The 22,702-nt window shown below is 36.0% G+C and overlaps 1 protein-coding gene across 5 annotated transcripts in view; it reads right to left on the minus strand.

The window, feature by feature from the left end:
• The window catches only part of pot1 (protection of telomeres 1 homolog), a 38,002-nt gene extending 17,222 nt beyond the window's left edge, over positions 1–20,780 (minus strand). For 2 of the 5 annotated variants that reach the window (XM_079604252.1, XM_079604253.1), the window contains exons 1-10: positions 20,699–20,780; positions 12,188–12,309; positions 9,393–9,471; positions 8,863–8,960; positions 5,421–5,528; positions 5,252–5,296; positions 4,660–4,765; positions 2,221–2,351; positions 1,330–1,623; positions 1,087–1,242 (exon numbers count right to left, since the gene is read on the minus strand). In XM_079604252.1, the coding sequence (XP_079460378.1) occupies positions 1,087–1,242; positions 1,330–1,623; positions 2,221–2,351; positions 4,660–4,765; positions 5,252–5,296; positions 5,421–5,528; positions 8,863–8,960; positions 9,393–9,471; positions 12,188–12,307 (1,137 nt within the window). In that variant the 5' untranslated portion in view covers positions 12,308–12,309; positions 20,699–20,780. Of the gene's footprint in view, positions 1–1,086; positions 1,243–1,329; positions 1,624–2,220; positions 2,352–4,659; positions 4,766–5,251; positions 5,297–5,420; positions 5,529–8,862; positions 8,961–9,392; positions 9,472–12,187; positions 12,310–12,606; positions 12,789–20,698 lie in introns of those variants that run through there. The other 3 variants (XM_079604251.1, XM_079604249.1, XM_079604250.1) reach the window with 2 other exon arrangements.
• Positions 20,781–22,702: the final 1,922 nt, after the last annotated feature.

A 22,702-nucleotide genomic window follows, 5' to 3' on the forward strand; every position in this document is an offset into this window, starting at 1 on the left:
AACAGTTGAGGAAGTAATTAGATCAATTAAATATGTATTCTAATAATGAAGGAATTCAGCAGGGGTCATGGCTGAATAGAAGCTCTAACATCAAGGACTTGAATAGTCAGAAACTCGCTGTTTCTTCTTTTGAACACTCGGTTCACTCCACCCACCTTTGTTCATAACTCACACAGTGCATATTCAAAAGAACTACTATGCTGAGAGCCAAAAGAAAATGCAGTACTGCTTAAAACAAAAACACAAATCACCATCCTCTTCGAAATATTGCAATAATGAACCAAACATGTACAATAACAAAAAGAAAAGTAACTATCTGGGGCTCCAAAAAGTAGCATTTACAGCCCTGCTGCTGTTTAAATATTTATAGAAAGGAAGACAAAAATGTAGCCAGTAGTTCTGGAGACTACGTGTTTCAAAAGCCATTATAAGACAATCAACTGGAGAGGACATTTTGATGGGTTTTTACAATGGAAGCAGGCAGGGCAGGATTGAAGTGAGAGCAGCAAACACAATCGGTAGACTGAAGCGGAATGAACTCCTCCCAAATAAACCATGAGAAGATGTGCCCACAAGTGTCCTACCTGACACCTAATTCATCATTAAAAGTGTTGGAGTAGGTGCGTTGGTCTCCGGCGATGGATGGTTCAAACAGGCATTAACAGTAACCGCATCATAAGGGACGCTCATGTGGTAGAGGTTGTAGGCTATTCAAATGAGATTACAACTTCTGTAGTATAGGCTTTCTTGCAGGAAGTGGACCCAAGTTGTTCCCCATTGAAGCTTGACAACATTTGTCCTTATAAACATTTTTTCAAACCAAAAGACAACATAATCTTGAATATCTATAGAACAAGGGTGTCGAATTCTGCTTCTGGAAGACCTTTCTACAAAGGTTAGCTCCAACACACCTGCTCAGAAAGTTTCTAGAGTTGCGTCTGAAATCTCAAAATGTCGAGGTACTTATGAATAAGTACGTTGCTTCTAGTATGACTGTGTGTAGTATGAATGTAATCCGGATGTACTACATTCAACATGTTGTCACTCCTGCTCTCGAACCACTGCAAGATCAATGGCAAAACCCACCTTCAAGTCTTGAGCTGCCTCCATGTGATTGTCATAGACCAGAACATTGGCTGTCAGGTTCATCCTGTCTTTAGCAACAGTGGATTCTCCTTCTAATGCGTCAGATGCAACTGCAACGTTCAATAGGGGGTGTTCACACTTGGTCCCATCCCACACCTGATCAAATTGGGGAAACTGTTAGTTTTACAAATTGTATTTAATGATTTTGAAGATTCAGATTCAAGGTAAAATAGCAGAAAGCACCTTCAGTAGGATACAACGACTATCCATGACAGCCTTGGCCAGCAACTGGCAGGTCAGATCAAAGTACATCCCGGGATGTACCGAGGACAGCGAGACAGTGGGGTCATTGGATATCAGAGACTGGCTGGCAGCCCATTGGCGAAGCTCCTGCACTGTATTTTTATCAGATTCTCCAAAGTGAAATGATTTGCTGGAGGTCCGAGGGTCTACTGGGCTGTCAATTATTCCATCGAATGTGACTGCAGACCAACCATAAGTGTTCAAGAGTGTCATGGAGTCATTGAATATTTCTGTCTGGGAGGAAATGGGAGAAGATACACTTAGCCTTAAAGTCTGAATGACTTGAAAGTAGTGATACTCCAGAAACTCATCTTGATACAAGTCGCCAAGACATTTATTTGGGTATTAGAACTACATTTGATCAATGTTTTTAAGATTTAGGGTGAATTTACACGGACAGATCTTTAGTTGTTGGGAGGTCGGCAAACTACTGCGTTATTGCACGCTAGTAGCAGTTCCTATGCAACTGCAGTTCATGTAGGACAGAGTTTTCAGCTCTACACAAATGAGATGCTTCACATAAAACGTGATGCTTTCGAGAGACTCTTTCACAAATATCTTGGCGATGTATGTGTGATTACAGGGAATATGTGGTACTGCTAGATTGCTTTAAGTCTGGGTGTTAATTTCTGCTATTGGAGGGCTGCACTCCAGCAGAGTTTACATGCAACTTGCTCCAATGCAACTGTCTGGAAGTTCCTAGTAGTCAGGTGTGTTGAATTACAGCAAAGGTAGCCCTCCAAGACCAGAACTGGACAACTCTACTTAAAGCACATAAGTGGTTTAGGCCCAATTTTCTGAAGAATGAATAAACAGGTCAAACCTCCTCACCTTGAATCTGTGGAGTCGGATAATGTCCCCAACTCTGAAGATGACTGGGTGATCCTCCAGTTTTTTAGAGAAGATGCTGCAGCTCACTTTAACATCTGATTGATCTGTGATCTTTAGTGTAGAGCAGTAATCTAGTGACAAATAATGAGGTACGGACTAAAAAAACTCTAGCTTAACGTTTATGCCAAATGTAGTTAAGGCTTAAAGTATCGTTTGTACTGTTAATGACATAAGTAGCCACACCTATGCATCAACATTTACATAATACATCAAATGAATAAAAACAGTTTACAACATTTAGCAATTTTCTTTAATTTGATGATGATTTTGCTTGCACAAACATCACTTCTGCGTTTGCCCAAGCATTTCAAAACTGAGAATATGCATTGATCCAGGATTAATTGGTTACCTTTTGGACATGATACACAATTCCCTCCACTGATTACACTGAATGGATGCATACATTCTCTTCACTTATCAAAACATTGTTACTTCAACAAGCCAATTGAATGCGACAGACTGATTTCTGGTATTTTTCCACAGCGTACATGTTACAATCCAAGCCATGATCAATGAACAAAAATGTATTGATTATGAAAATGGCATGAAGGTAGTATTATTATGCACCAAGAGAAATTGGTTTGACAAAAAATGGTTTGCATCAGCTTTTCTTGAAATGTAGTCTGCAACTTGATGGTATATCTCATTCAAACACTGCAGAGAGCAAACCTCATTGTTCACGATCAGCAGTACAAGCCAAGGTCGCGGTTTTGTTTTAGCTGTCTTTGAAACATTATATGATCACTGGAGTGCAAAGAATAATGTACAAACTAAATACGAATTTGTTTTCGGTAACACTTTATTTTACAGTGTCCTTGTTACACTTTACATGTAGTTAATGTAGTAATAAATATAAATTATACATAATTACATGTGACTAACCTTAAACCAAACACTAATCCTAACCCTATAGTAAGTACATGTAGTTATTATTAGGGGTGTGCCAAAAAAATCGATTCACAGAAGAATCTAGATTCTCATTGGCAACGATTCAGAATCCATCTGAAATGTCCAAGAATCGATTTAATAAATAAATAAAATCAGCTGGCTATTCGCCTCCATTTTTGTAACTAGCCTATACGGGACGTGAGCGGCAAATCACTAAAACAAAAAGGAAGCAAATGGATGAGAGGGAGATCTTTCGTTCCTACCATTTGCATGTGTTTTAAGTCCTGTCAGTTTAACAGGGCATAAGAACGAGCAGAGAGAGAGCCCCGGCCGCGCGCGCGCACTCACCCGAGCGCTGTCTGCTCTCTCTCTCCCTCGCGCATATGAATCAAAATCAATTAATACGATGGTGTCGGGAAAAAAACTCTCCAGTGATGAAATGGTTTCTGTGTTGACAAATCTTGTGCGATATCCTAAACTGCCGAATGCATTGCTTGTTTTTTCTGTTTACATTTCATTGTGAATGCTGCTACGTCAGAGCGGCCAAAGCGTCAACAAGATTCCCCGTACTTTTTGACAAGCGTCCTTGACAGGCCGGCCATAGCTTTTTTGCAGCTCAAGTCGGCGGCGGTGTGAACGTACAGTCAGCCGCCAGCTGCAGACCAACGCACACTGCAGTGCTTCACGAAACTCCCTGCCAACTCCGAGAGGGCAAAAAAAAAAAAAAAAAAAAACTCGGTCTATCGCTGCTTCATCGCCAGGTAGCTTAGGGGTAGGACTATTATTCATTTTGAAAGAAGCACTTTATTTTCATAACTTGTTATTCTTTAAGTTACTGTGTCTGACTGAGAAATATAGATGTTTTTTTTGTCTTCACCGGTTGTGTTCTACATGATATTTGTGGTAAACTGCATCTATTTTCAACCATTTTGTATTATGAAGAAGCACTTTTTGTTCCAACTTATTTTATAGCTAGCTACTAATGAGTAGCAATTGAGAACCAGACAATGTTTTTGATAAAAGGCACTTCCCTGAGAATTGAACTTAATAAATGTGAAAAAGACACTTTAAAGTCTCCGTTTGTCATTCTGTATAGCAAAGCAGATGAGAGTAGATCATGATCAGAAACCCGATTAGAAATCATTATGGATAAAATCGAATCGAATCGTTTTGAATCGAAAATCTTTTTGAATCGAAAATCGATTTTGAATCGAATCGTGGCCTCAAGAATCGGAATCGAATCGAATCGTGAGATGGTAAAAGATTCCCACCCCTAGTTATTATTACTCTGAACTTAAAAGTATAATTACACTGTTACATGGATACATTAAATAAAGTCTAACCAAGTTTATTTTCTCTGTTTTGACGGATATTTCATAAGTGGACATAAAAGTCATTTAGAAAGCCATTTTTCCTTTGACTCTCCAGAGAGCTCAAATAACAATGGGAGAGCCTATTACAGCCTGGCTGGGATGAAGGAAATTTACTGACCTGAGCCTTTAGAGGGGAAAGGCTGTTTGAAGAAGGTCACCACGCCATAGACGTTCACCACTGTCTTGTGCTTCAAATTGTTTAGAGGAACATAAGTGTATTTGGCCTTCACAGAAACAGGAAATATTGCCATTAAAGGAATGTTCTGGCTTCAATACAAGCTAAGCTCTATAATCTCATTTATGGCATAAAAAGTTTACCACTATATAACATGGTTACAATAATACACAATAATTATATCAGATATCAATTGTCAATGTCAACAAATCCAATGGAGGCAAGAAAATGAAAACTGAGCAAGTTTCCCCGAATTCCTTCATTTAGTCTAGACTGAATGTGCCTGGAGGCATGTAGTGTTAAACCACTTGATCTGGCTCAAGCAAAAGTAAAAGAGGTTGGCAAATTAAAAGGGACGCTGTACTCAAGTGAAGAAACAGCCAATCACACAATCATACAGAGACAAGCTGAGAGAGACAGTAGACAAGCCAATTTAGATAAAGAATCTCCTTGATCTCTGGCGGATAAACTGCATATGGTATTAGGACAAATTGGAAAGGATTTTTATCTACATGAAAAGAAATGCATACTGCACCTCTGAACAGGAGGGACCTTGGGAGGGGGCAGCCGAGGGACATACCTATCAAACATCACAAAACAAGCTAAAAATATTAGAAAAAGTTGTTCTAGTAAGAAATATGGTTTTCATGATGGTTAAGAATAAGATGGTAGGGATTTAAAAAATGCAAGCACATAACACTCACATAGACACAGGCATCATTGCCATCCATCTCTAGCTGACAAGGATGTCGTTTGTCTCTGAGAAAAGATGGAGACTTTTTGATAGTGAAGTCTGCCAATAGGACAACATCCTAAAAATAAAAATAAATAAATCATTGTTTTAATGCATTTCATGATGTATTATGCCGATTTCATAAACATTTTCAAAACCCCAGTGAAAGATAGGTTAAGGGGCGGGTCATTCGTACGAATTCATATGAATTGGGCAACTCGGAAAATAAGTACGATTTAGCAAAAATCGTACGCATTCGTACGAATTAGCCACCTCGTAAAATACGTCCGAATTGCCTTGAGATCAGGCTGGATATTCATATGCAGTTTTTAAATATGCAGACTGCTATATCATTTATTTATTTATTTAAACTTCATTATATACTGTGTGTATAAATATAAATAAATATAAAATATGATTAATAACCTGCTTCCTTTGGTAGTCGAAAACAAGAGTTTCAAAGAACAACAAGAAAAAGAAGAAGAAGAAGAAGAAGAAAAAAGTCTGTTGTAACATGTGAAATAAAAAGCAAGGATTTATTTTCTCCTATTTTGTCTAAAGATATTTCTGGCTATTACATTTCCTTATTTGTTCCTTGTCCTGTAAATGGGATTTTCTATGCCTGCTTTATCACCCAACAGGCAAAAATCATAAATTCGATGGCTTAGAAACAACATCTGCACAACAAGCCACATGATTTGAGCTATCATTCATGTGTATAGCAGCTCAAACGGGTTTATTCAAGTCCCCAAAGCCAAGTATGAGCAATAATAGAGATTCTTGCTTTGGCAAACACCACTAACAATGACCTTGAGTGGAAAGGACTACCAAACAAATGGCGTCTCATCCCTTAATCTTTAGGATCAAATTCAAACTTGTGATTATTTTTAGACTTCAGCATCTGGATAAATTAAGCTGACTTCCATCTAAGAGTTTAATCCTTGCTCACAGGTATTCTAAGATTAGACCGATAATGTTTAGCTCTATCATTATAGGAGCTGCCAAGTATCATGATAGCTCATCAATTCAAAGCTTTATCTTATGCCACTGTTTTAAGAATCGCTGTTACCCATGCCAAATGGCAGTTTTATAATCGGTCTTCCAAAAAGCTCCTGGCAACAACAAAAAAAAGTGCAGGTTGTTTGTCAAAAACTTGTTTTCTACACTGCACTTCATAAAAAAATTACGTTGTTGTTGTTGCTGTCATACAATGAAACGCTCATGACGACTAACCATTGCATATCACAATGTTCAACCTCCAACTTCGAGAATAGGAAGTTACAGAGCCAAAGTTTAGACCCTTCTGGGAAATATGAGTGGTGACACGGCGTGTTTTTTTCCAGTAACTAACAGATAATTTTGAGAGTGACACAAAGGAGGATCTTTGGGGAGCAAACGGCAGAGTTTTGACTGAAGGCATGTCTCTCAAGGCCGATTTTCTCTCTCAAAGCCATTGTCTGTCAGTGGGGAGCTGATCTGAGCAGTGACCATTGTGTTGCTGGAGGAGAATGGCAAAAAAAAAACTCGCTATCTCAAACCATCTTCACACAAATGAGGTTACATCAGATGATCTGTTTTCAAAGTAAGTGAACTCCGGCAGAAAAATTTGCCACATAGATATGGCAGGGCTTTCATGTACCGGTAGTTAGATTCTCTTTATATTGCTTCTTCGATAGCTTTCAAACTAATCTACTTCTAGAAACATTGACATTCTCAACATAAACATTTAATATTTTTTACCATAAATTACATTTAAACTGTTTATTCATTTAGAAGATGCTTCTAGTGATTTGCCCAAGTGCACGATTGTTGTTCTTGAATTGGCCCTTCTGGGACACAAACTATTTGCATTGTATCTTAACCAGGCGCAACATAAGATTTCATAAGATTATAGACCAACAATACTTTACTGTAGGTAGGGCTACTCAATGCGATATGACAAAAATAGAAACCAAACAACTGACAAATTGTCTTGTTGTCATGCATCAATTGTCACAGTTCCCACACTTGTTAGGACAAAATCTCCCATTAAAACAGATGAGATGTGATTTGCCACACCAGACTTGGACAAAAAAGTTAAAGTGCAGATCTTTAATTCACGAGGGGTGCAACTATCAATTATTTTGATTATTGATAAATCTGTTGATTATGTCTTGGATTAAACAATTAATCGGATTGAAAAAAAGACAAATTAAAAGTGCTTTGTTTTTGTTTTTTTATGTTTTAGAAAACTCCTTTGTCCTCTGCTATTTTTCTGATGCATTTTTGTCCATAGAAATGCGTTATTCATACTGTAACGTTAAAGGGTTAGTTCACCAAGAAATGAAAAATCTGTCCTTAATTACTCACACGTCGTTCCAAACCCTTAAGACTTTCGTTCATCATTGGAACACAAATGAAGATCTTTTTGATGAAATCTGAGAGCTTTGATGATGAACAGATTGAATTTAGGCTTTTCACCACATATAAACTTTCATCAACATCCACATCAGTTTTGGGAAACGGAAGCTCAAGCTTGTTTGTTTGGCTTGGAAGAACCAAAGCGGTTCATTCTCATGTTACGCAGCACATTTGAACTTCAGCAAGAACCAATGAGGTTCATTCTCGTGCAAAACTGCTCAATTCATATAGTTTTACGATCTCTTTATTAACTTTTTGAAGTTGCCAGTTGCGTAGCTACCAATGGAGGGACAGAAAGCTCTCAGATTTCATCAAAAGGATTTTACTTTGTGTTATGAAGATGAACGAAAGTCTTACGGGTTTTAAACAACACGAGAGTGAGTAATTAATGACAGAATTAAAAATTTTGGGTGAACTTAACCCTTTAAGTGAATGGCAGATGTTTCAGTGCACAAACGATTAATCGATAATCAAATTCATTGTCAATTATTTTCTTCCTCGATTCATGAGACAGTCAGTTAAAATGTAGTTAACTAAAGGTTGTATTCATGATTATAATGATTTTAATGCACTTTTTATTTGGCTATTGAGTTTTATTAGCAATCTTTGTCTTGAGGGCATTAGGACAGTGATTTATTTTTATAATCCCGACTCAAAACTCTTTGAGTAGGAGTCTTTTTGTGGCATTTGTCATGCATTAAAATGCTCAAAATATAGATAAATACTGACATGAATAAAGATCATGAAACTATGCCTTGCTATTTTTTACTGAATTTTGCTTCTTCCATTAAGCATTCTGAATCTTTTGGGGATAAAAATAAAATAAAAATCACAAGTGAGCCATTATAGAGCAAATACACAAACACTGAGATGAAAAACATCAAGATCTACTTTAGCTATATGACCCAGTCCTCCTCCTTCCTTTTTATATCCTGGCAGCCTGAAAAATATGTACATTTCCATATATTTTCAAAATACTCACATGAATATTTTAAAGTTTTATAGAAGCCTACCCCTTGTCTGACAGACTGGGAGAAGTCCTTGGCCAACGTGCCAAAGAAAATGACGTTGATTGATGTATGTTCAGTGGTACTCTGAGGGAGGTCCTCCTCTGAGAAAGAGAGAGAAAACAGCAAGGACAGAGTGAGACTGGCTACGCTTTCATTTCAAGACTCAAAATCTGCAGGGCTGAGAGCTAAAAATCATAGACTTTAGTAAGTCTGAAGCACGCTTTGAAGAAGCCACTCCAGGCAATCAAATTGGCCTCATATTGTGCCTCTTTTCTCTAGATACATCACAGCATAGAAACCAGTGGCAGTTTATTAGTTAACATTTTAATGGAGCAAAGCCATGCAGTCTGGACGGCAGATTTTTCTATACAAATCTTTTAAAACCCAAAGCGCCAGAGCAGCTTTAAACAGGATGCGAGGTGTGAATGCCAGACAGATTGAGTGTCGCTGCTGACAAAACAGATCAGCTTGATACATCTCAAGCTTGTTCATGATCTTTGTCTTTGAATTGAAATTCAAATGGGGAAACTCACCTCTGATCTCAGCTCTAAGCATTTCGATGCCATCTTTCTGTGCGCAGGATATCACAGGACCTTTGTGAACCACTCTAGCCTATTCAGAGGAAATAACTCCTATAAGCACTTGAAGAACTGAATAGCAATAGTTATGAAGTATTAAGCCACTTTCTCACCATATAACCTTAAATCAAATGCACATCAAAGACTATTCTAAATTACATTTCTATTAAAGATCTGGGAGGCTAGATAAGTTGTGTCAAATGAATGATGCACTAGTAGTTCATGCAAAAGCAGTTGCACACGTGAACATTGGCAGACCATCAATACAGACCAGACAATAGAGGCATCCAATAATTGGTTTAACCAACATTTCTCTTACTGATATTACAGCAGTTTTTAGTCACACCATTTGGTGGGTCTTAGGGATGCTCATATTGACCATTTAACCGTTAACCGACAGTAAAAATTTTGACCGATTAATACTATCAGTTAAGGCGAGACACTACAGGTGAATAGGGAAATATTTGTAACTAGCAGATATCACCATGAAACTTTCCCAGTTGATTACCTACATTAAGATGAGAAAAAAATGTATTACAAGTTTTCTGTAATTTATTGTTTAAATATGCAAATTAGGCATTATCTAATTAAATATGCGCTAATTTGTCTATATTTAAAAAAACGAAATCTCAGAATTGGATAAAGCCAGGTTCAAAATTATTTTTTCATTGTGTTCACATATTAGATGGGGAAAAAATTACAGAGGGATTTATGGATATCTACTTTTGTTATCCTGTAAAACAGAATATACTGTCAATAGCCTTAAAAAATGTATTTTCGCCATGTTTTTTGGAATAAAATGTTATATAAATCAGGCTAGGAATAATATATTTACAAATCCCTCTGTAATTGTCTTCATAATATAACTAGGTACAAGACTGGAAAGTTTGGTGTGTATAGGTGCTACTGAAGAGGAGATTTCGGACTTGGAGTATGAGAGAAAAGTCATTTTGAGAAAAAGGCATTTAAAGATTTGTAATGTAAAAAATCATACTTTTTTAGTGGAAACAACTATTTACTGACACAATATCTTATCAAATCATTAGCAACAACAATACAAACGACCTAAATCACATCAAAACTTATAAACACAGCATTTATGGCCTTTAACTGAGCAGAAAAACAGTCAAAAACACACATCTGAGTGTCAGAGCGCGTCACGTGATGCTTCTGAACCAATCAGGTTGTCAGAAATTGACATCAGCCAATGAGATTTCGCTTTTAGGGTTAAATGCCCATTTTACTTTCACGATTGGTTACTGATTAAAAGGAAATGACCATATTTGGATCCGACAGCATTGTACAGAAGAGAGAGAGCTTTCCAGACATGTGCGTGATTAAAGGAAGAACACAGAGATCACGGAGCAGCGCGTTGATTTAGAACGGCAACTTTTGTTGAATTTCAGAGAAATCTACTGACGCAAATAGACAAAGTGTAGTAAAATAAAGACCTAAATGTGTATTTTGGACTTTTTTTCAGCACAAGTCTGAAAGAAAACATGTTATTGAAGACAAATAGCCCAAAATCTCAAAATTGACCAGTGAAAAAAAAACGATGTTTTTGCCTGCCGTGTCTCGCCTTAAACGGTTTAAAAGTAAAAAAATAAACATATATTTTTAGATTTTTTTGTAGTTGTTTGTTTGCTGCATGCTTAAAAAAAATAGTATATAGCCTATATTTGTTAACTCACGGTGTGCGTCGGCATGCGCAACCGCACGCGCCTAAAGACATATTTCGCTGAGCAAGCAAAATGAAGCAAGCGAAAAGTAGTAGCCTACTGTGTGGGACCATTTCGACAGAAAGAGCGACGAAGTTACTTGCAAAATATGCTACGCGGTGTTAAAATAAAGCAGTAGTGCAAGTACAATGTAATAGGCTATCACTTGCGAAGCAAACATCCACAAGCAAATGAAAGGCGCTTTCCGAAGTTGGCCACTCTAGCGATACGCTATCTCTGTATTCCCGGGACATCTGTGCCATCGGTGACCCAGACTAACCCCACATCATGTAGACATGTTACTTTTTTTAAAATATAAACTAGACAAGCAGCCTAACAATTAGAAAGTGCCCAAAACAAATGAACATTTGATATACATGTAATACTTTTGTGACCATTCAGATCTCAAAACAATATGGTAAATCATTATTATTATTATTATATTTTAAATAATAATAATTAATAGAAATCCATTCTTGTTTATTAGTTAATAATAATAATTAAAAAATATATATAATAAAAATAATGCATTGTTTATAGATTTCCTTATAACTCATATAACTGATATATAATACATATAATTTAATACTGTTATAATTTAATACTGTTGTTATTAAATGCCTAATAACAGATTGTTATTGTTATTAATAAAAAAATATATATATATATATATATAAATAGTACATTGTTTTTTATAGTTGTAATCTAATGATCATTTGTTGTCATTATTGTAAATTATTTACATTATTGTAAAAAAAGTAAACACCATCATTACAATTTCCTCATTCATTTAATAAGTTATTTAACTGATGACAATGCAGATTATTATTATATGCAGTCATAAAGTAACATGGATTAAAAGTACAAATTATCAAATGAATCAAAATGAATGCACATACCGTATGCCATTTTTTAGAAAACAGTAGGTGCAGAAAGTCATTAGATACTAAGTTTTGTTGTAATTCAGTGTATAAAGTTCAGAGGATGTCTGCGGTTGTTAAAACAGAAAACACTGAAAGAGCAGCATCACACCTTAACACATCTGTGCGAGGGGTCAGAGGTCACTGTGAGGCCTGTTATAGCCGTGCGCTGGAGATGAGCAGGGACCTTGGCGTCTAGGTCGGATGAATCATTGACTTTTTGTACTGGCATGTCTGTAACAATAAGAAAAATAACTGTGTGTGTTTCCAAGCAAAAGAAAAAATGCGTCATGAGAACTAAAGCAACATACTGTGCCAAAGTCACATGGCAAACCTCTCAGAAACAATTAAGCCCGTGTGGCATCGAGCCACAAAAATAGACGTGTGAATAATTGAGAATGAAGAATTGCATGTGCACGCGTGTGTCCATGTGTTTGAACTGATACACATCTACCTAAAAGCATCTTGAGAAAATGGTGTGGATCACAAATTATACTAATTAATTCTGAAAAGACTACCGGTGCTGCTCGCCTTCAATCAGAAGAAGCAAACCTGAAGTGAAAAACCTCTCAAGCGGCACCATAGAGACACGAGCATGTACAGCAGCCTATCCAGAGGAAATGGAGTTTCATTCTATGGACTGGATGAGCTTCTTGAAGACCTGAACATCTGGGAGAGCGTTCCATCGAGGGTCTTGATCTTTTATAGACCTTCTGGCCCTTACCGTCCTTGAGCGCTGTAGAGTCTCGAATCTCGACCCTCGTAAACAACATCTGCTGGATGCACGTGCAAAAGGATTTGATGAATCAAATCATAAAACAGGACTAGAGGTGTAAAAATTCATTGATGTAATAGAAAAAGTGTTCAATCAAGCATTAATCACAGAATTGTATCATTGATTATCATGCAATCTTAGATTCAATGAATCAGCTTGATTTAAAGATGGCCTTTGTGACCTATATAATAATTCAGGAATTTTTTTGTTAGCCTATATAATACAAATCTATAATGCATATTTAACCGTTTACTTGATGTTTATTTAGTTTGAGTTAGTTGTGTTTTGTTGTTAGTTTGCCAATATTAAATAATTTTTATTATATCAATAATATAATACAATAATCATTTATATTCATTTCTTATTCAAAATTATTTTTTTTGTTAATATAAAGCCTGATTATTTTGTCAATGTCTCACTATAGTGCACAACAACCCTTATGAAAAAAAAGACTATTTTAGCCTACAAACTACAGAGACCGTAATGAGACAAAAAAATAATTTTGCGTTCTATCGCTATTCGCTAATGTTTTGTGTTCCTATGAGAAACTTTCCGTTTGATTGCAAAACATTTGAGTTCTTTAGGAGCAAAAGCAAAGATTCTCGGGAGGAATTTTTTTTTTTTTCTCCCATCTCATTTTTTCCACCACCATGTCCTTATAGCGACTTCGTAAAACATACTTTAAACATTTTAAAGGAATATACTTTAGTGCAAACTGAATGTTATGCTTTCAGATACTTAATTTCATGTTGAATTGCAACTAAATTATATAGTTTAATCAGAGTTCATTCATAATCATTATAGTTTAAATTTAAGCTCATAAAAATGTACTTAGTAAGTCGGTCATACTTCATAATTCGATCGTCTTTGAAATATGATTCAAGTTTACTGTCAAATGTAACGAGAAGCATTTATGGTAAACTAAAATATAGTTTAAAAAAATACTATCATGTCATTACTACTGAAACGTATAGGTCACGATTTTAAACATATTACACATTAGTAATAAAGTATAGTTGCAATTTTAGTTCATTTGAAATATATTAACTTTAAACGCAATATCGTATAACAATATAGTTAAAATTATAATCAAGTACTTTACATGTCGTCACCTTCCTAAAATAATTGCCTAAGTCATTTGAAAATGACTTAGGCAATTATTTTAGGAAGGTGACAATGTGCTTTAGTATGTAGGTCAATACATCAAAATGTACTTCTTTAAAATATAAAAAAATTAGAGATGTACCGAAATATCAGCAACCGAAAATCTTCGGTTTCGAGCTGAAATCAGACGTTTAATTAGCGCTTCTCGGATAGCATGTTTCGACTGTGCTCAGGGTCAATTTCGTGCAGACAATGTGGATAAGCTACAACAGTTAAACATGTCAGTTTTGTGGACACTAGCTCTGGATTGACAATATTAATTTCTTGATTTTAATCGGTAACGCCATGTTTTCTTAAGTCTAAAATCTTTTAGTTTGTTCCGTTTTCTGTTAATGCGTTGACAAAACATTTCCAGCTCGCCTGCCATCCATTAATTGCAAAAAGCTTTGTGCTTTGTTACTTTTGAATATGTCTTTTGTATACATTTGTATATGAAGCAAAGCCTCAACTTTAAAATGTAGTTGATTTTATTATGAAATTCAAACAATGAATGTTGTTTTGGTGCTATATTGCTTGACAGATCTCTGTAGCCGCTTTATTTCAAGCAAAATGGCAGCACAGATCAAGCGCACATGAACCGACATTCATTTAGTGATCAAATGTAGCACTCTTATGGGAAATGATAATATTTTGGGATAATCATTTAAATTGGGCTCATTTTCAAATTGTTTGTCATAATTCAACATCTCAGGAAAACGTTATTGGGTTTCTGATCAAAATATTTTCAATTGTTTAAATTAAAGCTGCAGGACTTAAAACATGTTTATCAGGCATTTTGGGAGACACAACAAGTGAATAGGGAAATATATTATACATTAATATTCCCATGAAATATTAGATATTATTATGAAAATGTAGAAAAATTATTATTCACATTATTACACTTCTTTTTCTATGCCCCAAGAACACATTAATATGCAAATTAGATACAGTGTATAGATACATTGTATTTAAGGGGAATGGAATTCATGGCCACGCATATTGCATAAAGTAAAATGGTATATCAATTCATTTCATTATATTTTTCATAACATTTTTACACAAAGTTTGGTTAAAAAAAAAATCTTAAAACTTAATTTATTGAATAAAAACAAAAAAACATCCCGTTGTTTTTGCCTACATTACATGTCATTTTTTGAGTCCTGGTATCCACTAGAGTGTACATAGCATAACATATGAATGAAATATAGCATTCCCTAAATACTAAATTTACAAAAACGGCCTTTCCCAGCCTCTCAATCAGGAAAATACGTCAATAAAACTGCTTGTAGGCTATGGAATGTGCATCCTGAATTTTAAGTTTTGTCCCAGAATTTTCATTTTAGTGCACCAAAAAAAAATATATATATATATATATACTTTAAAGTAAAACTTTTAATTTGACATTATTACAAAGAGCACTTTTTAAGTGTGTGCATTTTCGGTAATTATGAATCAATCAAAACTGATCGGATTTTGGCCCAATTTCTGATTTCACAATGCATGGCATAGTACGATTGCAACCAAAATCACAAATATTTACACCTCTAAACAGACCATGAAGAGCAACAGAGCAAGCTGGAAGTGGAACCAAAGGACTTCAAACCTGCCGGCTAAGCCTCCACTCTCTTGGCAACACTTGAGTAATTCGGGACTCGATTTGGATGAATCTGTTGAAAACACCACCTGACTGGTGGCCCCCTGTTAATTTGAGTTAGAGGCCCCTGTGTAAGAGTGTGTTAAACTGAGTGGGCTTATGGGTAAGAGTGTCTCCATCTTCACTGACCTTGAAGAGTGTTTTTAAACACACCCAAAATAAAGCTTACGGGTGATAGAAAGTCCACCTCTGACAGGACATCTCTTCAGATCGAAAAGCCGATAAATCCAACAATTTACACTTCACTGAAAGCACACTGAATGATTCTTAGAGTTGTTTAAAAGGGTTGGAATTAATCATGTGTCTCCTCACCTCAATTTCAGAACTGAAGAACCATGACAATAAACAGTGACAGAACTAATGTTTGCATTCCCGGTTTCAAACATGTCCCTGAAAAAAACGTATTTAGATGTCTTGGCACTGCAGATATATTACACTGTACATTTTGTTCCAGTTGTGCCATTCGCCCCAAGACGACGTACAGAAGACATCATTACACAGGGCATCAGGATGAACCGCAGTGATGTTGTTAGCGCTTATGAATATTCCTACGCATTTCTCCCAGGCACTCCAAAAAGGAAATTGAAACCTCCGAAGTGGAACGGAAAGGAACTAAGCCTGCACAAAGTGAATTAGGCTTTACTGTTAAAAGTACAGAATTCAGGAAAAGACAGAAAAATCAATACATTGGGTGTCTAATTAATTCCTGAAGTGATTTCTCAACTCCAAACAAGAATTAATTAACCTAGACAAGATTTTTTTTTCCCTCCCTTTTCCAAAATCATGACCTAATACACCATTTTACACCACAAACATCACAGCAACACACAACCAGTTGCATCCTGAACAATCTGAACATGCTTGATGGACAACAGTAGAAAAATCATGTTTGCTGGACAAACAAATTTTTTTTTTTAGGGTGTACGCACTTGTAGTTCAGTTCTCTTGGTTCATTTGACCAAAAGAGAATTATACATTTAGTCCTGGTTCGCTTAGCATTCACATTGTAAATTTTAACACCAGACCAGACCTAAAGATACGAAACATAACAAATAAGGATAAGGTCACAACCTGATTGGACAGATTTTATGACGCATATTTGAGATGGAACTTACATATAAACAACGCTGTGCTGGGCTAAATGCGCATTTGTATGCATACGTATGGTGGTATTTTTAACAGCTGAGAACTCAAATTAAACGTTTAAAGGAGTCAAAAAACAGCAAGAATTCCTCTGTCGTGCGCGCGCATGTATGCCCATTTATTTAATTCCCAATATTTATCTTAATATACTGTTTTATGCTGCGGTTAAAGCCAAATGGGAAAACCTACGAAATGCATACATGAAGAAAAATGTATTCTCGGTCAGCGCCACCAATCATGAAAGTGTGAATTAGCTAGAGGCAATCAATCATTTCGCTTTCAGTGTGAAAAGGGTCTTAAAGGGTTAGTTCACCCAAAAATGAAAATAATGTCATTAATGACTCACCCTCATGTCGTTCTAAGCCCATAAGACCTCCGTTCATCTTCGGAACACAGTTTAAGATATTTTAGATTTAGTCCGAGAGCTTTCTGTCCCTCCATTGAAAATGTATATACAGTATACTGTCCATGTCCATAAAGGTAATAAAAACATCATCAAAGTAGTCCATGTGACATCAGTGGGTTAGTTAGAAGTTTTTGAAGCATCGAAAATACTTTTTGGTCCAAAAATAACACAAAATAAGACTTTATTCAGCATTGTATTCTCTCCCGGGTCTGTTGTCAATCCTTCACAGTTACGCTGATGGCGTAAGACGCTGATGACGTGTTATCTGGTGCGCCCGAGCTTCATTTATAGACTGAGGGAAACGCACGCTGTAAAAGTGTCTCATCCGCCACATGCACATTTACGCACCATTAAAAAATGATATCCACGCAAACAATGTAGAATAGCTTGAATATAGCGTGCGTTAGGGCTGGGCGATATGGCCAAAAAAAATATCACGATATTTTTTTTTATATCAGTCGATATCGATAATTATCGATAAATGTCAAATCTTTATTTATTTCAAGTTTAAAGACAGATTTGTACTCCTAAATGAAAGCTGTAGAAACCAGAGCGTTGTGTTTTTAAACGACTCTTTATTGTCAGAACATATCATGACAAACACTTGCCAAACAGGTGAACATTTCACAAATTATTTCAGTAGTATTAGCTTGAGTTAGGATGCAGATTTACTTTATAAAATTTAAGTTCATTAACAAAAACAGTAACATCTGTTAAAAAAAAGTAACAACATTATTTTTATTTGGTAAAATGTAATATTCTTTAGTTTTATTAAAATTAACCATTGGTCATCCAGCATCATGCATTTAGATCATGATAACCACAGATAAAATGTAACTTCATGGTTTCTATGGTATTTATGAAAACCAGTAGCCTAAATACATTATTAAAAACGAATTATATTCCATTAGTCCTTTAATACATTGTATACATTAATAATATTATACAATTCAATATATATATATATATATCCCACATTTCATGGTTTCTAGGCTAACGTTACAGTAACGTTAAATCCGTGGTAAATGATGGGAATGTGTAACTTAGACGGAAAAGCCTTCTGACTGTATCGTTGCGCTCAGTGCTTCTCCTGTTCGTCAGCGCGGTCTCATCTGCCTTTAAACTGATTTAAATCACTGAGACATTTGTGTTCCTCGCTGAATTCAAGCGCTCTCACTGGATCTAACGTTAGTGACCGAGACCGATCAGAGTAAACGCGTCTGCTCGAGTGAGCTCAGCTCGCGCTCGCGCTGCCGTTTGGACTTAGTTTGAGCCGAGCGGATAAACGGTCCGTGTGGCGCGCGCGGTTCAAATGAGATTCGTTCCGCTTTTGGCGCAAAACATTATCGAACATTTATCGAACTCTTGATATCGTTTTATCGAGAAAAATTATATCGCGATAATTATCGTTATCGTTTTATCGCCCAGCCCTAGCGTGCGTCTTCCTCAGACTGTAAACGAAGCTCGGGCGCACCAGATAACACGTCATCAGCGTCACTGCGGAGTCCTGAACGCAGATTCACAACAGACCCGGGAGAGAATACAATGCTGAATAAAGTCTTATTTTGTGTTATTTTTGGACCAAAAAGTATTTTCGATGCTTCAAAAACTTCTAACTAACCCACTGATGTCACATGGACTACTGTGATGATGTTTTTATTACCTTTATGGACATGGACAGTATACTGTATATACAGCTTCAATGGAGGGACAGAAATCTCTCGGACTAAATCTAAAATATCTTAAACTGGTGTTCCGAAGATGAACGGAGGTCTTACGGGCTTAGAACGACATGAGGGTGAGTCATTAATGACATTATTTTCATTTTTGGGTGAACTAACCCTTTAAGTTAGGCAGGGCCATCTGACCAACATGCAAAGCAACAAACTGTAGTTCATTTTAAAGGTTGACCGATTGATCGGCACCGATAACGGATTGCTGGAACAATCGATTATCGACAAAAATCCATACCGATTGTTTTTACGGGTTGCGTCCGTTGCTGGAACGGCTGAGAGAGGTCATTATACAGTACTCCGGCGAAATAAAAACTATCACTGATGCCTCGTGGAGTTTGTATTGACACATGTGATGTGTCAACGCCTGTGATGAGACGACTCGACCCAACGCCGGCGATATGTTATGCCCTAAATTTATGATTAACTAACTGTATTTTTGTTTGTACATTTTTGAAATGCATTTTCTGTAAAGCTGCTTTGAAACAATATGTATTGTGAAAAGCGCTATACAAATAAATTTGAATCGAATTGAATGTGCTGCACAGACACAGATTTAAAACAGACAATTAAACGGTATGTCAGTAGTACACTACCAAACATGTTTTCATAACATTATAAAGTAATGCATTTGTTGACTAGATGCCGAATTAGTGGAGAACAGCAGTATGTTTGCAGTTGTGGCTAAGAAGATTCTAACATAGTAGCACCTCAATAATTTTGCCATTTGTCTCATAATTATGTTAGTTTGTCATAATTTCAACTTTTTATGTCATAGTTTAGACTTTTCATGTCATAAATAAGATTTAATAACACATTTTTTCTTACGGTTTAGAAAAGGGCTTCCATATAATTCAGTCTTGTACAAAAAGGACTTTTATGTGTGATATTTAAAAAAATGGTTGTAGACTTGTACCCAATGCCCAATTTACAGATATGGGCACTGCATAACTATAATATGCTTAGACTGGACAAGCAAACCTTTCACACATTCATGACCCCGTGGAGGTGCTGTGTTTAAATGGATATATCCCAGTGTAAAAACAGCAGCGCACTTCAGGAACATGGACCTTATGAGCTTTTAACAAAACGCTTCAGTAATAATGCCAACATTACAACAGATAATGTTAGAGGAAACCGCTCCTCAGGCACATTTACCACAGACACACACTAAACGATAATGAAAATGGAGGAGAAAGAGATGTGGTCCACTTTATTTTTTCCGAATCTGGCGAGGTAAATGTTGTTTAGCTGCAATAACTGCTGGCCTTTATGTAATTGAGTTTATACATTGACGTTTATGCAGAAGAGCGGCTGCCATTACGTAACGGTCACTGGTAATGTTAGCGATATTACACGAGCCATCAACATGAAACAATATCGCTCGCGTTTAACTTCAGTAAACATTACGTTAATCACTTAAATACGTCTCTGATTAAAATCTAAAATCTTTATATGAGGACTTTCTAGACTGCAAGAGTATTTAATGCATCTTCCGTTTCACAAATAGACGTTTCATTGCAGTATGAATTGCAATGAACAGTATGCATTTCTTAATGCCAAGCAAATGGAGCCGCTGTAGAAGCAGCAAAAGTGTAAGTTAAAACACTTGCACTTAACAACAAAGTTAGCTTCTGCTCTAGCTAACTTTCTGCTGCTTCGTTTACTCAAAGCAAGCTGTCTGACATATTAATTCCACATATATTATATATATATTCTTTCTGACAGCTGAAAACTATTGCATACAGCTGAAATGTCAAACTCACTGTGTTCTCATGCACCACACGGTGTTTCGGCTTCCTCCTCCTCCTGAAGGTTTGAATGGCCGGCGGGCGCTTAATGTACCGGATATTACGTCACTAAACCGTGCATTAAAACCCCGCGGAAATCATATCGCTTGGTAGCAAAAAAAAAAAAAATTATAATAGCCTACGTGAATATTTGATATGGTATTTATTGACACTGAGTACTTTTGCTAACGTATGAAATACGAAAGCAAAACATTATTCCACAACATGGGTTATGTTTAAAATGTAGGCTATGTTGTTTTTGTGTGGGCTAATATAAACTTTGAAACAATTGTGAAATCTTAAAATGGAAAAGTTCACATAAAAAGCAAACATTGGATTTGGCCAACAGATATGGTGAATAACGAATTTATAAATAATTAATTTGGAACATACGTGATTATGTTAAGAAATTAACCAGGGTTTGGTAGCACAGTAAAGATGAGAGTTATTATTTATTATAAGCAAATGTCCATGATGAATTATTTTTTCTTCTTCTTTTGGATAGCCTATATTTCACTGTAAAAAAAGGTTTCTGTCTTAATTTTTTAAAATATATTTTAAACATGGATTTAATTTCAACTTGAATTACATTAGACTGACTGTAAAACATTTTTATCTTGTATTTAACTTATTAAAAAAAGTCGAAAATTGCTTCAATTATTTTGATGAGTTATCGAATGTAATCTAAAGCATATGTTGTCATATCTTATTGATCATGTCATTTTTACAGTGGTATTAATATTTTATGTGTAGCTGCATATATCTTTTTTGTTGTCTTTTGCTTACATAGCCCACTGTATGTAAAGTTTTTTTTCTTTCTTATCTACTTATCTAGCTCCAATGCTTTAGATTAATAAGGATGACATGTATATGCTATATTGCTCCTGAAAATGTTTGATTATTTGGAATTTATTATATAAGGTCCATCTGTTCACCATTTAACCATGTTTCAATGCATTTTTGGCACATCACCGTGGAGAATTGAGTCCTGTGCTAAGCTGGTCTCTGTCTGATATGATGTCGCCTCTGGCTACTTTCCTGGCATTGCTGCATTGAAACTCAAAGACACTGTGAAATCATATAAAATGTCAGCCAGGATGCGCCTGCCCTCCAGCGTCCCACCTGCTTGATACTGAATCAGGTTCCTCTCTGTATCCCATAGGATTCTATGACAGGATCCCTGTGTGAGTGAGCCAAGATTCTCAAAGATCTTACTCCAGGATGTCTGCCTGCTCAATACTAAATTAAGATTATGCAAGCACATGCTATAAGATTCTTGGCTGACTCAGTCAAGAGTCAAGACCATGATCAGATTTTGGACACAAGGGGCCGCCATTAATGAGGCACAAATCATGTGTAAACCAGACACTTTTTCCATAGCACTAATCCGATTTTTCCATAAGATGTGTTTGTAATTTGCACCTTTTCGTGATCAGGCATGTTAAATGAAAAAAAGAAAGAAAAAAGAAAAGAAAAAAAAGTTTGTATATTGGTCATTTGCAGTGGCATTAGCAAGACAATGTTATCTAATCTCTAAAATCGGCATGAAACGGAAGTTGCAATAGTCTTTTCTTCCATATTGTATCATACAATATACAATATAACAAGAACAAATGTAGGGCAGGACTTGATTTTGTCTATCGGTAATTGTTTGGATGGTTCGTGGTTTGACTTATGACAATTTTGGAGCAAAATAAATCTTATGGCAATGCATCGTTTCTAGATCTTTCTTTGTAATATAAAAAAAAAAAACCTTATTGACTAAGTAAACCATAAAGCACACTGTGATGAGAGAAATACTAAGTGTATCCGTCTGAAGTTTGTGCTGTGTTTAGTTCGTGACAAACGAGTGAAGACAGGTTTGGCTCATTTCACACTTTTACAGTAGTCTTGTAGAACCTATTCACACATTCTCACAATCCCCGAGCTGAGACACTGGGGATATGACTGTGTTTGATTATTTTATTTGTCTCTCCTAGA

Source organism: Phoxinus phoxinus (genome assembly GCF_949152265.1).
Source record: "Phoxinus phoxinus genome assembly, chromosome: 25".
NCBI classification, from domain to species: Eukaryota; Metazoa; Chordata; class Actinopteri; order Cypriniformes; family Leuciscidae; genus Phoxinus; species Phoxinus phoxinus.